At 32.1% G+C, this 16,754-nt stretch overlaps 1 protein-coding gene across 1 annotated transcript; it reads left to right on the top strand.

Annotated features, from left to right (window-relative positions):
- Positions 1–854: 854 nt before the first annotated feature.
- On the top strand, positions 855–11,826 carry LOC146920996 (polygalacturonase non-catalytic subunit AroGP2-like). Its single transcript, XM_085714402.1, has 5 exons — positions 855–1,022; positions 1,694–1,762; positions 7,789–8,077; positions 10,039–10,421; positions 11,064–11,826. The coding sequence occupies exons 3-5, from the start codon at positions 8,065–8,067 to the stop codon at positions 11,079–11,081; spliced, it is 414 nt and encodes a 137-aa protein (XP_085570528.1). The 5' UTR covers positions 855–1,022; positions 1,694–1,762; positions 7,789–8,064; the 3' UTR covers positions 11,082–11,826.
- Positions 11,827–16,754: the final 4,928 nt, after the last annotated feature.

The raw sequence follows: 16,754 nt of genomic DNA, 5'->3' as shown, positions 1-16,754 counted from the left end.
AATCAGTAACTGCACTGTCTGCACATAATCTAAATGAGTAAATACCTGATTACGTTCTTGAAATCATGCAATTCCTCCATCCGATCACACTAGAAACGTTTGTTGAGACAATTCCTATTAATGAAACCGTGCTTGAATTTGATGGTTCTGCCATCTTTTGATTAATGATCTTAAGACAATTCCTATTATTCAAAAGATGGCGGAAATGTTGTCGCAAAAGAGGTTTATTGAGAGTGATTTTTTAATGACAAATGTTAGTATGATGATTGTCATGTTCGTTTTTTCTCCTTGCTCGAACTTGAATTTTGAACCTCCAACTTCTTAACCCTTTACTCAAACCAGCTGAGCTACCCCTGATGAATTTTGACAAGAAATGTATGATGCTTGATAACTTGTTTTACGAGAATGTTTTACGAGAGAGTGAGACAAATAATAGGGTAAAGAGTGATATACATGACCCAACACTGCACATTAGTATTTATAAGGAGTAAGTAGGGTTTTTGGTTGTTAGACCTTCACCAGGACATTGTCCTCAAGGGACACTTGTAGAGAGCTAGAGGTAGTCACACCATTGGATCCAAACTGAACGGTCTAGATTGATAGTCCATTAGGATTTAAGGCGTGTTCACGAGATGGTCGACCTTAAGTTGGATTTCAGCTGGACCTCAGTACTGACTTGAATCCTAACCCGAATTGAACCTCAACCCAGTCTAAAACAAAATATATTGGAGGAGATTAAAAAAATCTATATTTATGGCATAAGAGGAGATAATAAACCATTTTCCTATATTTTAAGAGTTTTATCAAGGGCACTCTAGGCATTTTGGTGGATATTAATTTAAAAGTATCAATAATAGAAGTAGTAGATTCAAAACAATAATAGTGTGTGATATAGAGAGAACTTCTATTTCAGCGTTGAGTTGAGACACACAACACTCATATATACCATCTTCCTTTTCTCAACAACACAACCATGCCACCAAAGAAAGGGAAAGCAAAGTTGCAGAAAGGGAAGAACTTAGGTGAGTCAACAACCATGTAAACTTTGATCCACCGTATATATTTTAGGGTTAATATGTGTTTACCCCCTGTAATATATGCCATTTCCGGTTTTACCCCCTGTAAAATATTTTTTTTGGATTTCGTCCTCGGAATTTGAAGATTTTTGGTTTTGGACCTTCATGAGTTTTGACAGTGCAAAATCAAAGATATGGCATGGGGTAAACCGAAATTTGCTCAAATGAACAGGGGGGGTAAACCAAATTTTTTTCAATTACAAGAGGGGTAAACCTAAATTTGCTCAAATTACAGGGGGTGAAATATTCAATGAAGGTCTAAAACCAAAATATTTTCAAATTTCAAGGATGAAATTCAAAAAAAAATATTTTACAGGGGGGAAAACCGGAAATGACCTATATTACAGGGGATAAACACATATTAACCCTATATTTTAACTTCTAGACCAGTAGTATGTATAATATGAAATTAGTTATAAACCTTGCTATGTTATTTCTCTGAATTTGGTCATGATTTTACTATATAGAAAACTATAAATTATTTAAAAGAGACATTTATATTAAAAAAGACTAGTTTAAGTGGAAGTCATTTTTCATTTGGTGATGTACCACAGAGTTTTAATTGGCCAATATTAATAATGACTAAAAAGGTAATCATATGTTTTTCTCTTATTAAGCTGCAACTATAGGTGGTGGAATTACCATTGAAACTCGGCAACACGTTTGTGGAGCAACCTTTGGAATTGGTACATTTCCTGTTAGCTTCTCAAGTTTTTTTTTTTGTTAATTTTCACATTCAAAGGCAATTTTAATTCAAACAATCATACAACATCTTTGATATAAATCACTTTTGTTGGAAAAGCATCTAAACACAATATATTGACTCACTTTTAACTAAAATTAATAATTTTAAAATTAAATTTTGGTCACAACGAAACCAAAATTGTATTAACTTAACCTCATTGACAATGACATGTAACACACTACATATACTTTTATAGTCCATGTACACCCTCATTGACAATGACATGTAACACACTACATATACTTACCCTCATCTAATATAAGTGAAGTCAAGTCATTAAATGGAATCAACAATTGGTTAGAGAAGACGGACATGTGTCACTTGATCTAACATATAAGAGATAATTCTAACAAGAAAATATTCTCTTAACCTTCTATAAAATGGAGCAATGATTAGCAAAAAGGGTATAAAGAAAATTGATGACTTTAGTATTAGACTTAGTCTTCTTTTATCTTCCTCTTTCTATTTATGTATTAAAAACACCAACTCTAAGTGGGTTCTCATCAATCAATTCACTAGTACAAAAAATACTTTTTAGATTCGTGCTTAAGTCGGTTCGCTCTTCCACCCGTCTTAAGAAGTGACGCGGTGGCAGTTTCGCAATTCTTTCAAACTGCCTTAAGTCGGTTATAAGGTTACCCGACTTAAGGTTGATAAAATAATGAAAATAATTTTTTTTAATAAAATTCCTTAAGTCGCTAGGTTGACCAAATGACTTAAGAAGTCATTTTCTTAAGTCGGTCTGTTGACCACCCGACCTAAGGATTTTTCCCTATATTTTTTTTGTCAAAATAAAAACTTTCCCTCTTGTTATTTATTAATTAATTAAATTAATAAACTAATTAAATTTATTAATTAAATAAATAGTTATATGGTTGACCAAAAAAATGAATAGTATATCAAACCTTTTTTCTTAGTCCTCGTGAGTTTAGCTCAGTTGGTTGGACGATGCATAAAAAAAGACGATGCATAAAAAAAATATGCAAGGTCCGGGGTTCAAACCCCGGCCACTACCAAAAAAAAAAAAAAACCTTTTTTCTTAAAAAAAATAAAAACACTTTCCCTCTTATTATTTATTAATTAATTAAATTAATAAACTAATAAACTTATTAAATCTATTAATTAAATAAATAGTTATATCACTACCCAAAAAAAAAATAGTTATATGGTTGAACGAATAACACTCTCGATCTCAAAACCTCTCAATCTCCATAGCTCTCTGTTTCATCAATCTCGATCTCTCAATTTTGTTTCATCAATCTCGATCTCTCAATTTCACGTTCTCGCCCTCAATTTCTTCATAGATCTACATCGTTCCGATCTACAAATCTGTTTCACGATGGAAACAAACGAATTGAAACTGCATCACGATTGGAATGGAAACTGCATCACGATTCTGGATCTTCCTTCTCTTCCAACGAAGAACCTCACTAGGTTTGCGATTTCCAATCCAAAACCCTAATTTCACCAGATTTATATATGAAAATTTGAATTCTTCTGTCAGGATCTGCATACAGAAATTGTGGTTTGGGCTGCTGCTAATCGCCGCATGCGTCGGAGACCGATTTCCTCTGGAGCTAGCAGTTCATAGTATCCGCCTGTAAAGCATCAAGGTTCCTCGTGTAACTCATTTCTTTTAATTTTATTTTCTATTTAATTTTATTTTCCTTTAGTATTTATTGATACTGTTCGATAATGAATTAGAGTAAATAATTGAATTAATCAATGTTTATATAAACAACTTAATTAAGTGCTTATAAGTGTTGGTGTTTATGTATAAGCTAATTGGATAACAAAAGATAAAATAGTGTTGAAATGTTTTGATATAAGCTATAAGTTATTTTCATAAACCGTCATGGAGAGCTTATGTAAATAAGTTAAAAACAACAAAAAAAGGGTCAGGGACACATCATAAGTTGATTTCATAAGCTCTTACAAACGGTCTCATATGTGCTTATGTCAGTATAAGTTCAAGTAAGTCGATCTAAACAGGCTATTTATTCGTGAAATATGCTTGAAGTGACTAAATGTGTATTAGTCGGACAAATAGTTGAAATTATGAAGATGATGGATAAATTGAAATCATGTTGTTTTTGTTGGTTATATTTGTCTCTGTTGGGTATTTCGAAAACTAATTTGATGTATTATATATCATTTAGAGAATTTTAAAATGATATTGCGGCAGTTTGGGGGATCTTTTCGCATGTTTACTTGGTTATATTCTCTAGATACTTCTTCATTAAATTTGTTCAAGTGTTTAGAGTCAACCACTTGTAGAGTTCACTAGAAACTTAAGTTCTTCTATTAACATAAATGAGAATATGATAGTTAGATATGCCATATTGTAGTATTATTGTTTATTTATCTCAGATTCTGGTTTGAGTGCTTTGTTAGAAAAAGTGAGATTCTTAGCAAATAATTCATAAGTTTGACTTCAATCCACGTAGATCAAATTATATTGGTTTTAAATTATATTGGATACACTAGTATAAGTTAATTCAATAAATACACTTAATTCCATTACCTACAAATTTAATATATCATTACTATTGTAGTTGCCACAAGATCAGGGAGGAGGTGAGGATAGGTATAATGAGGAGGTGAGGATAGGTATAATGAATGTTAAACAATGAAGCCCCGATACCTGACACGATATCGATACGATACGATACCGATACGGCGATACGTAAAAATTTGCAAAATTTCCGATACGATACGGCTAGGATACATTTAAAATATTAAATTTAGCCTTATATCCTTCTTCCCTTTACTTAGTTGTTGATTTTAATTTAAAGGAAAACTTAAAATTATACTTTTGTTACTACTTTTAATCTATCTAAAACCAATGATTTAGTTAGTAATCTAAAAACAATAGTTATTACAGGCTAAAGATATTATTTATTTTTAATACAAACTATAACCAAAAATATATGTGTGTGAGGCGTCATTTCCTAAAAGCAAAGTTTTTAGAAACAATGTTTCAATTAGGCATTTAGTCTTTTAGAAGAAAAACAAATATATGGACATATTGAACTCTGACTTTTCAATCACTTGTCAATTGTGCTTACCACAATTCATGTAATTTAAACTATGAAACTCCTTGATCTTGATTTTGCATTTTTATTTTGAATGTTTTCACTCTTGTTTTATTTGCAAACTTATCTGACTTTTATGTTAATAAAAAAAAATGATCTTTTTGCCCTTAACGAATGACTTCTAGTTTTATGTAGAAGTAACTTACATATGGTAAAATTTATAATTTGTTGAGCTACAAATCCATATTTGAATTTTCATTCTATTCTGACACCATGTATCAAGTTTGTAGTTTGGGTTTGGCTACTATTATGATAATGAATAGGTTTACTTCAATTTATTAGTGTCAAACATCAGAATTTGTTATGACCAAATATTAGTGCATACCTTCCCCCTTCTCAAAAAAGACACAAACATAGCACAAAATTATTACCACCACCAAATATTCAGCAAAGGGAAAGCATAGTTGCAGAACTAGAGTGACAATGAGCAATTGGTACGTTTATGCCCAACAATCTTGTATACTATACAAGTTTATCAGTCTAAACAGTTATGATAATCCTAGTTGTGATAAGAAGATCTGTCTACGTCTCTTCAGGCCAACAGTTATTTTTAATATAGTAACATGTTTTTGTTTATAAGTAATGCAAACAAAGTAAAATTTCTTAACATCCAATTGACTGGTCTTGTTTATGAGTAATGCAAACAAATTAAAATTTCTTAACATCCATTTGACTAGTATGACTATAATTCTTGAGACATTCATAAATTCTTATGAATAATTGATATTGATCATGCAATTGCTTCTGTCATCAGGTTTCTCTAGTTATCAATTATGACCTTCCAAATAATCGAGAGCTCTACATTCATCGGATTGGTTGTTCTGGACGTTTTGGACGAAAGGTATTTAATTGTTTCTTAACTCAAGCAGTTAGTCTAATTTTCATATCTGAAACTGTTTTAAACTGGAGGATTTTGAGAGTTATCGATTTATTTCCATGTCTTATAGTATTCACATGCTCTGATTTGGTTTCCTGCTCTTTGTTCGTTATACATTACTTATAGTTGGGCCAATCATGGTTTTGCAGGGTGTTGCAATAAATTTTGTTAAAAGCGATGATATCAAGATTTTGAGAGATAGATATCAAGATTTTGAGAGATATTGAGCAATATCACAGTACCCAGATTGATGAGATGCCAATGAATGTTGCTGATCTTATATAAAAAAGGACATGATGTATGCTGAGTGGAGTGCGTTTGTCAAATTTGTGGTAGGAATTAGTGTTTGATTGTGGTTTCGTTTTGATACTCTGATGTTCTTCTGAAACTTTTGACATTTGGTGTATTGGATTTTTAGTGTGCTCAACTGTACCACAGAGATAACGTTTTTCTTTGCTGAAATGGTTGAGACTTGAGATTCTTTGTCCATTGTTTACATTCGACGTGGAATATCTAATTTTGTGATTCAAATGATGCGTGATGTTTTGACGAGGTTTATTATTTAGCTAATTTCTGTGTAATATTTATCTATGTATCTTATTTTAGATTATGAGAAGTGGAATTTAAGAAGACCACACCCATGTATGCAGTGGACAAAAAAATGGTTGCAGGAAACCAAATGGAGCATATTCTGCACGTATACTATATTAAAAATTAACAGAACTTTTTAAGTCGGTTAAAAAAGGGCGACTTAAGAAGTTAATTTGATGCCTTAAGTCGATTGTTAAATCCGACTTAAAAAAACAAATACTTCTTATGACGGGAGCTATTAGGTCGGACGCGCGCTAGACTTAAAAAGCCCTTTTTAACCGACTTAAAAAATATGCCTTAAGACGGTTGGTAAATTCGACTTAAAAAGCAAATACTTCTTATGACGGGAACTATTAGGTCGGACGCGCGCCCGACTTAAAAGCCCCTTTTTAACCGACTTAAAAAGGGTTTTTTGTACTAGTGATTTTACCTTTGATTTAATTCTCAATTTGCAATTATCCATTTAACCTTCAATTGTCAAACTTAATGTAAAATGAAACACAGCTCATCTACAATTAGAATATTAAGTATATACAATTAAAATACGACCAATATAGTTTTTGATAATAAGCCAATTTTTTCCCTTTTGCAAAAGTGGAAAAATCTTTGCTGCAAAGCAATCTTCCTTTGTGGGATTTATTTGTATTGATGATTTAATATTGCATATCTTTATTGATTGATTTCTTTGCCACCAAGTGAGTGAATATACACTCATTTTAGCCTATATGCACACCCTCATTGACGTTGTCAATATTTAGAAGCTATTAGAAGCTCAAAATCAAATTGAATGAAAATGACATGTATCCTCCACATTCCTTGTTTTTGAATCAACCAACACCACATACTTACTCCATTTTAACTTTATGCACTCATTTGTATTTTTATTAGTAATTCTCAAATTTGACCTCCCCATGTGACTCTAATGAACCAACAACCCTTCCCAATCCAAAAATAAATAAAAAAAGCTAAATCAAGAACATAAGAAACACACCTCAAAACTATACACCCTTTCTAGTATTAAACAAAACGCATGAAATTGAATTTTCAAGGGTTATAAATACGCCCAATCCAATACATATTGTACATGCAAACAAACACATCAAGGTGTGAATTCATTCTCTTCCTCCAACTTGTACTAGCTACTTGTTTCTTTCTTTCTATTAACACTACATAGTAGTTTCTGATCATTTGTGTTAGGTCACTTAAAAACCTTTGTTTTACACGATTTGTCTTTGTAAAGGTTGTTTCTTACTTCCCATGCCATGCAGTATCTACTATTAGTTTCTGACTTGAAAATCTTTATTATTTTTACATGATTTGTGTTTGTAAAGGTTGTTTCTTTATATCATTGAATTAAGTCCTACCATGCAAGCACTAATTATGTTTTGTCGTTTATATTTGCAGGAAATTATTCACATTCACACAAAAGAAGGTTAAGAGAATATTTTCTTGTTAGAATTATCTCTTATATGTTAGATCAAGTGACACGTGTCCGTCTTCTCTAACCAATTGTTGATTCCATTTAATGAATGAACACAACTCAACATTATCAAGAGAAGTAAATTGTATGAATGGTGTGACAAAGACATTGAGGTCGACCGGTAAATTGTGTATTGTGTATTGTTCCAAGAGAAAGTGTTTAGATACTTCTTGGAGTGGTTCTCACGTTTGTTTGGGCATATGGGTGGAATTGGTACATTCCCTACTTGCTTCTCTAGTTTTTTTTGGTAATTTTGCACATTCAAAGCCAATTTTAAATTAAACAATGCATACAACATCTTTCATATAAATCACTTTTGTTACAAAAACATCCAAACACAATATGTTCGACTCTTTTAACCAAAATTAAATTTAAAAAATTAAATTTTTAAAATTAAATTTTGGTCACTGCAAAACCAAAGTCCATGTACACCCTCATTCACAATGACATGTAACCTCTGCATTAATTTTTATTTTTCAAAAGATCTAGGAGTACACTACATACTTTTACACACGTATAGTTATTTTACAATGTGAAGCTCTCAAAATGGTAACGGAGTGAGAAAGCTAGAATGATTTTTCCATTTACTAAATGAGAACACAGGGAGAAAATTAATAAGTTACAATTATCGGTCATTTGTAGGAAATAAAACCGGCTAAGAAGAGATAAAATATCTACAACTTAATTGCAAAGTTTGACTAGAACACTATTAATTAATACTTATTAAGTACTCACTCCGTCCCAATTTATAAGGAAAAAACACAATTTCACACTTATTAAGAAAGCTAAAATATTGCAATTTGAGGTATAATTTTTTGTGTTATTGGAATAAGTTTCATGTAAAGATGTAAAAACAATTATCATTGGTTAATTATTATGGAGAAAATAAAAAGGAGAATAAATTGAATGCAATTTACATTTAATTTTACTTTGGAAAGATGATTTTTGCAAAAACATAATAATAGAATAATAGTTGGTCTTTTTTGCTTATATTTTTGGACAAAGAAAATGAAGTTTTTTTGCTTATAATTTAGGACGGAAGGAGTAGTACATAAAGAGACACTTACCACAAAATATTAGATATTTTTTTTGTTGTAAAAAATAATATGTGTCTAAACACTATATATTTAATCTTGTTACCATACAAGAATACATCTAAATTATGTGGATAAAAATACTTCTTATTGATTAGATCAAATCGACAAATTATTATAGAAAAATTTAAAACCATTTGATACGTACTTTATAATAACTTTAAATGAATGTATAATAAGCTTTTAACAATATAAGCAAATGTCAAGTTGTAAAACCATTTTAACTTGGGTTATAATAGTGTTTTACCTTCTGTAATATAGGACATTTCCGGTTTTCTCCCTGTAAAATTTTCTTTTTGGATTCCGTCCTTGTAATTTGAAGTTTTTTGGTTTTGGACCTTCATGAATTTTGACTATACAACATCGATGATATGGCAGAGGGTAAACCGAATTTTTCTCAAATTAACAGGGGGGTAAACCGAAATTTGCTCAAATTGCAGGGGGTAAACCGAAATTTCCTCAAATTATAGGAGGCAAAATTTTTCATGAAGGTCTAAAACCAAAAAATCTTCAAATTACAAGGACATAATTCAAAAAAAAAAAATTACAGGGGGGAAAAACCGGAAATAACCTATATTACAGGGGGTAAAACACTATTAACTCTTTTAACTTTATGGGCTGATTTGTGTGTATTAATCAATTCTCAAATGTGAGCTTCCCAACTTGTGACTCTAATGACGTGGCAATTGGATTTTCAATGGCTATAAATACTCCCAATCCTATACATACTTATTGTTCATTCATGCAAACAAAGAGAACAGAACATGATGTAAATTTTACTTCCTCTAACTTTTAATCTCTATTGAACTTGTGTTTGTTTCTTTATTATATTATATTAACACTCTGTATTAGTTTCTAACTTTCACTTAAAAATCTTTGTTTTACATAATTTGTTTTTGTAAAGGTTGTTCTTACTTCCTCCCATCACTAAACCCATATTATTTAACATTAAAAAACGTTTCTGACTTTCACTTAAAAATCTTTGTTTTACATGATTAGTTTTTTTAAAGGTTCTTTGTTACTTATTTCCATGCAGATTTGAACCATGCACTAATTATTTTTTGTGGTTGATATTTGCAGGAAACAATCGTGAATTTTTCACAGAGAGAATGTTGACAGAAGGTGTGATGATGCAAATGGTTGATATCAGCGATAATCTACCAAAGATGTCGTTTTTACCGGAAAATATATTTGCAAAATTATCACCCCTTTCAACGTCAAACATTCATAAGATGATGAAAGTGTTATTGAATGTTTCTGTTTGTGAATATGCTTGTGTTGAAAATATGATGAGGGAGTCTCTAGAAGAGTGTGAGGGTGGTGCTAGTCCATGTGAAGTAAATGAATGTGTTAAATCCACGAGGGAAATGGTTGAGTTGGTAAAATCTGTTTTGGGTAACAATGTTCTGGTTCGCAGAACTGAGAATGTGAACGGGTCAGGGAAGACTGTGGTGATTGGTAAGGTTAGTAAACTTAATGGTGGCAATGTGAAACTGCCAATAACATGTCATAAACATTTGTTCCCATACATGCTTGTATACTACCGTCATTTTAACCATATAATGCGTCTCTATCAAACCCAATAATATAATATATCTTTTTGTGTGTGTGCGCGCGTGCGTGCGTGTATTACTTAATATTTCATATAGTTTCAGATTAGATAGATCACACACATTAGTAATGTTCATATACTGGGGGGGGGGGGGGGGGGTGTACCTCTAACAGGGTACATCATTATGTGAAGGAAGTAAACACTAGCGAATATATATATATATATATATATTATTTGGAAATGTTAAATTAAATAATTAATTTAATCATTATTAGAAAGTGTTTCTTAGTCCCCAAGTTTTGCTAAAATATTTTGGAACACAATCTGAAATATTTTAGTATGCAATCTAACATATTTTGATACGTGATCTGAAATATAATTTGACACTCAATAATATATTTTTGTACTCAATAATATATTTTTTGTACTCAATATGTTATAATTTGTGGTTCGCAAGACTCTGAATGTAATAGGGTTAGGTAAGTATGTTATGATAGATCGTGTGAGCAAAATTCATAAGCCAATTCATACATGATCTCATCTACAATTGCAGGAGATGTGGACAACTTGATTCATTCGAAGGAAGACGGCTTGGTGTTTAATCCAATCTCAGGAGATTCGGACAAGGTTATGCATTCAAACGCATTAGAGTTTGAGAAGTATCACATTGATGGTTAGGGTAGCCCCAACGAACGAATGAAGTGCGACCTTGATGATGAGAGCAGTCCCAACGGACGAATGAAATACGACCTTGATGGTGAGGAGGTAAAGATGACGATGAGGGCCTACCTCGATGAATTTTTCAGAGAGAGAATGTTGATAGAAGGTGTGATGATGCAAATGGTTGATATCAGCGATAATCTACCGAAGATGTCTTTTTTACAGAAAAATATATTTGCAAAATTATCACCCTTTTCAACGTCAAACATTCATAGGATGATGAAAATGTTATTGAATGTTTCTGTTTCTGAATATGCTCGTGTTGAAAATATGATGAGGGAGTCTCTAAGAGAGTGTGAGGGTGGTGCTAGTCCAGGTGAAGTAAAAAAAAGTGCCAAGTCCACGAAGGAAATGGTTGAGTTCGTAAAATCTGTTTTGGGTAACAATGTTCTGGTTCGCAGAACTGAGAATGTGAACGGGTCAAGGAAAACTGTGGTGATTGGTAAGGTTAGTAAACTTATGGTGGGAATTTGACACTGCCAATAACATGTCATAAACATTTGTTCACATACATGCTTGTATACTACCGTCATTCTAACCCTATAGTGCGTCTCTATCATGTTGATTTACTAGAATTCAAGAATAAAATATATCTTTGTATGTGTGCGAGCGCATGCGCGCTTGTGTGAGTGTGTGTATTACTTAATATTTCATATAGTTTCAGATTAGATAGATCACACACATTAGTAATGTTCATATTAGCGGGGGGTGTACCTCTAAGGGGGTACATCATAATGTGAATGAAGTAAAACTAGCGAATATATATATATATATATATATATATATATATATATATATATATATATATATATATATATTATATAGGGGTTTGCTAGAACACACCCACTATATGTTTTATTATTTGGAAATATTAAATTAAATAATTAATTTAATCATTGTTATAAAGTGTTTTTTTTAATCTCCAAGTTTTGCTAAAATATTCTGGAACACAATATGAAATATTTTAATATGCAATCTAACATATTTTGATACGTGATCTGTAATATAATTTGACACTCAATAATAATATATTTTTGTACTCAATAATATATTTTTGGCTTAAATGATCCATTGGTCCCTTAATTAATTTCCATTTTTCATTTTCGTCCCACAAGTAATAAAACGTACCTTTTGGTCCCTTACTTTTTTCTCCGTTTGCCAAATAAATCCCTAACCGTTAGTTAAATCTCAAATGTCTATGGTGGACTAATTTTAACCCTTTGATCTTTTTAAAGAAAGAGGATCGTTGGATACACATGTCTATTTTATCTTATGCTATACCACTACCACCTAACCTTTTTTTCCTTTTCTTCATCTCCTTCATCTTCCTCTTCTTCATCTTCAACAGTAATATTCATACATTCATCACAACAACCCCCAAACCCAGAAAAAAAAAAAATTTTGTTTCCATCCATTCCAACCTCACTTCTCCATCATCAATCACTGTGCTCTTCAAACTCTAAACACAAACTCAATTCTGCTTTCTCAATTATTCTAACAAATCAATTAAACAACAACATCAAAAAAGGATTAAAATCAATCTGCAAAATCAAAACACAAACACCCAACCATGTACCGACGCCGTTTCTTCCTTCAATTCAACAACACTACTTTCTGCAATTTCTTCGTTATTCAATTTTCTCAGTTCCAATTCCAGCAACACCATGTACCGATTTGCTTTATCACTTGCCTCCAAAGCTCGGTAACTCATCAATGGCGACATCATCCTCTTTTGGGTTCAAAGACCTTTTACACACTTCAGTTGGCTTTAATTTTTAATCTTTTTTGAAATTATTCATCTGGGTCGTTGTTAAAATGATTGATAATGGATAACAAAATAAACTTTTCATCATCTGATTCTGGATTTTAATATGCACAAATTGAAGGAAGAAATTGCAGGATTGGATTATTCCACACGACGCCGTTTTGGTAGGCGAGGACAGTTTTGCTTTGGAGTTACTGATTCGAAGTTTAAGTTTAGTTATGTTGATTGGGTTATCAAGTGTTTGGAGGGAATGAATGAGGTTGTGAGGGAACAGAAGAGAGAAGGAACGGAAGAAGGAAGGTGAACACAAGAGAAAAGGAAGGTGAAAAGAAGGAAAAAAAGATCTAATTTTTTGTGGTTGTTGCTGTTTCGATTTTGGGTCCAATTATTTGTTTGGGTTTTAATGTGAATTGAGATGATGAAGAATATATATAAAATAAAAAAATTCTGGGTTGTTTTGATCAATGTATGAATATGATTGATGAAGATGAGGAAGAGGAAGATGAAGAAGATGAAGAAAAGGAAAACAAAGTTAGGTGGTAGTGGTACATGCTAAGATAAAATAGACATATGTTATCCAACAGTCCTCTTTCTTAGACAAATATCAAAGGGTTAAAATTGAAAAAATTAATAAGGTCTATGGTGGACTATCTATAATGTTGGTCCACCATAGACATTTGGGGTTAAACTTAACGGTTTGGATTTATTTGGCAAAAGGAGAAAAATGTAAGGGACCAAAAGGTACGTTTTATTACTTGTGGGACGAAAATGAAAAATGGAAATTAATTAAGGGATCAATGGATCATTTAAGCCTATATTTTTTATAATGAATATGATATAAGTTGTGGTTCGCAATACTCTGAATGTAATAGGGTCAGGTAAGTATGTTATGATACAATTCATAAGCCAATTTCTATCCGGAGCATGAATTTTAAAAATCAATTGACCGCAAAATGAAAGAAATCAGGATAAAAAATTATGCCCAACTCCTCAATACACAAGCAGAGTAAATTTTGACTGATAGTCTGATTTATTATACCGAAATTGAATTATGAACTTTGGCCGAGAATACCCATCAATCAGTTTCATAATTGTTTCATGAAATCCTGACTGTTGTTGATTAAAGCTTCTAATGGTCGAAGTACCGGAAATTGTTTTCGCAAAGTGTTGCATGATTGGGGCTTTGCATACTCCACCTAAACGTGACAGTTCACAGGTTGATGGTAAATAATATCACTTCAGATAACAAGTTTCAAAGTTGTTAAACATCACCTTATAATATTAACAATTGGTTAGAGAAGATGGACATGTATCACTAGATCCAACAATTAAGGGATAATTCTAACAAGAACTTAACCTTCTTTGAAATGGAGCAATGATTAGCAAGAAGGGTATGAAGAAAATTGATTAAAAAACCACCCTCTCTCCTCTTACCTTCCTCTCTATGACTCTTTGTTCCTCTTCCTCTTCCTTGTCACGAATTTCGTATGTTGAAGAAGAAATTTCGGATTAAGTTTTCGTATTATCACTGCTCTTAAAGTCCATGTTGCAAGGTATGATCTACTATTCACCTAACTCAATGTATCAAGAAGTAATTGGATGATCTTTTGTACCCCTGCCGGAAAGAATGTGCATTTTGAACACAAAAATCTGCTTGTGACAGAAGAATTGTAACATGAATTGATGGTACACATTTTGTTGATATCTCAGTATGTTCTGATTCACTTGCAAGCTTATAGCTCAAAGTTGGAAAATGATATGATGACAGTCCAAAATTTAATATTTTCAAAACATTCTTAATAATATTTTTTAAGAGGAACTACCACACACCATATTATTTAGGCTTAATTAATGATTTGGTCCCTTAAGTTATTTGTTGGCTACATTTTGGTCCCATAAGTTATTAACGTTACAATTTGATCTCTTAAGTTATTTGTTGGTTACATCTTGGTCCCATAAGTTATTAACGTTACAATTTGGTCCCTTAACTTATTTTTTGGTTTCGTTTTGTTACCTTAACTCTTCCTTCGTCAACCACTCTGGTCCTTTATGTTATTAGAGTTAAGGTACAAAAACAAAACCAAAAAATAAGTTAAGGGAAAAATGACATGAATCACATAAGCACTATTCTTGGCTGAACCATGAGGTGTTAAAATTTCTGCAAAATGAAAAAATTTCCCTGAGTTACATTCTCAATAATAGATAAAACAGCACAAGAACTTCCAATTATCTTCTCATGTATGAATCCACACAGACCAATGTTTCACACCTGGCACTCTATCAGGGTTCCATCTGACTGAACCAAATCATCAACAATCAAAATATGTTGACCCTTAACATCTTCCTCCTTAGTTCGAACTATCTGTTTATCTCCTTGCTGAAATTTTGCACAAACTACATGCATATGCATTGTGTAAGTCCAATAGACAGAACCGTCGCTTCAAGTCAGTAGTACATTTTCACACTAGTAGCGTCTAGACTAATACCAATGTAATAGTTATAACTTTTACAAAATTTGAGAAATATTAATGTTAGATTAACAGTATGTAATATTATGACGTACAACCTATATTTGACAACATTTTATACTAAATAATGTATCTTGGAACAATACCTATTTATTTGTTCAAATCCTATAACGCTATGTTAGAAACAATATAAGAGGAGAGGACAAATTATACCTATAGCAGTAGACAGTTATGTTTTATTTTAATTCTCAGTTATGGTGTGTTTATGTTTAGGGGTAAATAAGGAATGACAAGGGACTAGTGGTTATTGGGAGGGAGAGGCCAAACTCTCTAATTCTTGGAGAATCAACATATCGATGTCCCTGTCATTGTGTTCATGTTCTGTATTTTCATATTAACAGCTTCTGCAAAAACATTGTAAAATGTAGCTGGTTTTGCAACCTAAACATTCAGCTGTACATAGCTTCTAGTGATGCCAAGAGAAAGACAATTACAAAGAACTTCACAAGTGAGGGGATGACTTGATAGTCCTATAAAACGGTTAAAAATGAAACGATGCTATCAATGCTCAGATTCAACTATGGTAGGCACCAACACCTAGACTACTACCATCACTCTCACAGAATTATTCTTAGCCACAACAACATTTCTCACATAATTGTTGACTACTGCATGTATTATAAAATTTGAAAGGTCACAACAAAATTGAAGGCAAAAGAAATTGCATCAACCAACTAATCAACTAAATGTCATACATACATTTAGCTAGCATCCAATTAAGCAATGAATTGCGAAGGACAAGAATCATAATCATAAATATATATAATTGCAACTCCACCCAAACACACCCCTATAAACAATTGTAGAAAGCAACTCTACCAATAGTACACCTGCAAGGCATGAATGTCGAATGTGACCAAACTTGTTGGTTCTTCTCTAGAAATTGGTATGTTTGACAAAATCCTCGCCAATGTAAAGGCAATGGCGATATCCCCTTCATCCTCCCGTTCTTTCAGAAGTTCCGGTCGGGAAAAACGGAACTAACTGTTAGCTTATATGAAAATGATTTGACTTCATTTTATCTTTTGTTATAAAAATTCTAAAATTCTAAAATTGATTTATCCTTATGAGAGATGTAGCTTAGGCCAAAGCTCGCACAATGTCCAAATTCCCAAACAGATCCTCGTTCTACACATGAAGATGGGAAACATATCTTACTTAACCTAGATTCCCATACATTAGATCTTTCAACTGTTTTTCATGAGTTTAACGGATGTGGGACTTCTTCAGT

This window comes from Medicago sativa, chromosome 5, assembly GCF_051527215.1.
Source record: "Medicago sativa cultivar Bolivia chromosome 5, Bolivia_mono, whole genome shotgun sequence".
Taxonomy (NCBI): Eukaryota; Viridiplantae; Streptophyta; class Magnoliopsida; order Fabales; family Fabaceae; genus Medicago; species Medicago sativa.
The sequence above is the reverse complement of the archived record's forward strand: the minus strand, read 5'-3'. Positions and strand labels throughout refer to the sequence as shown.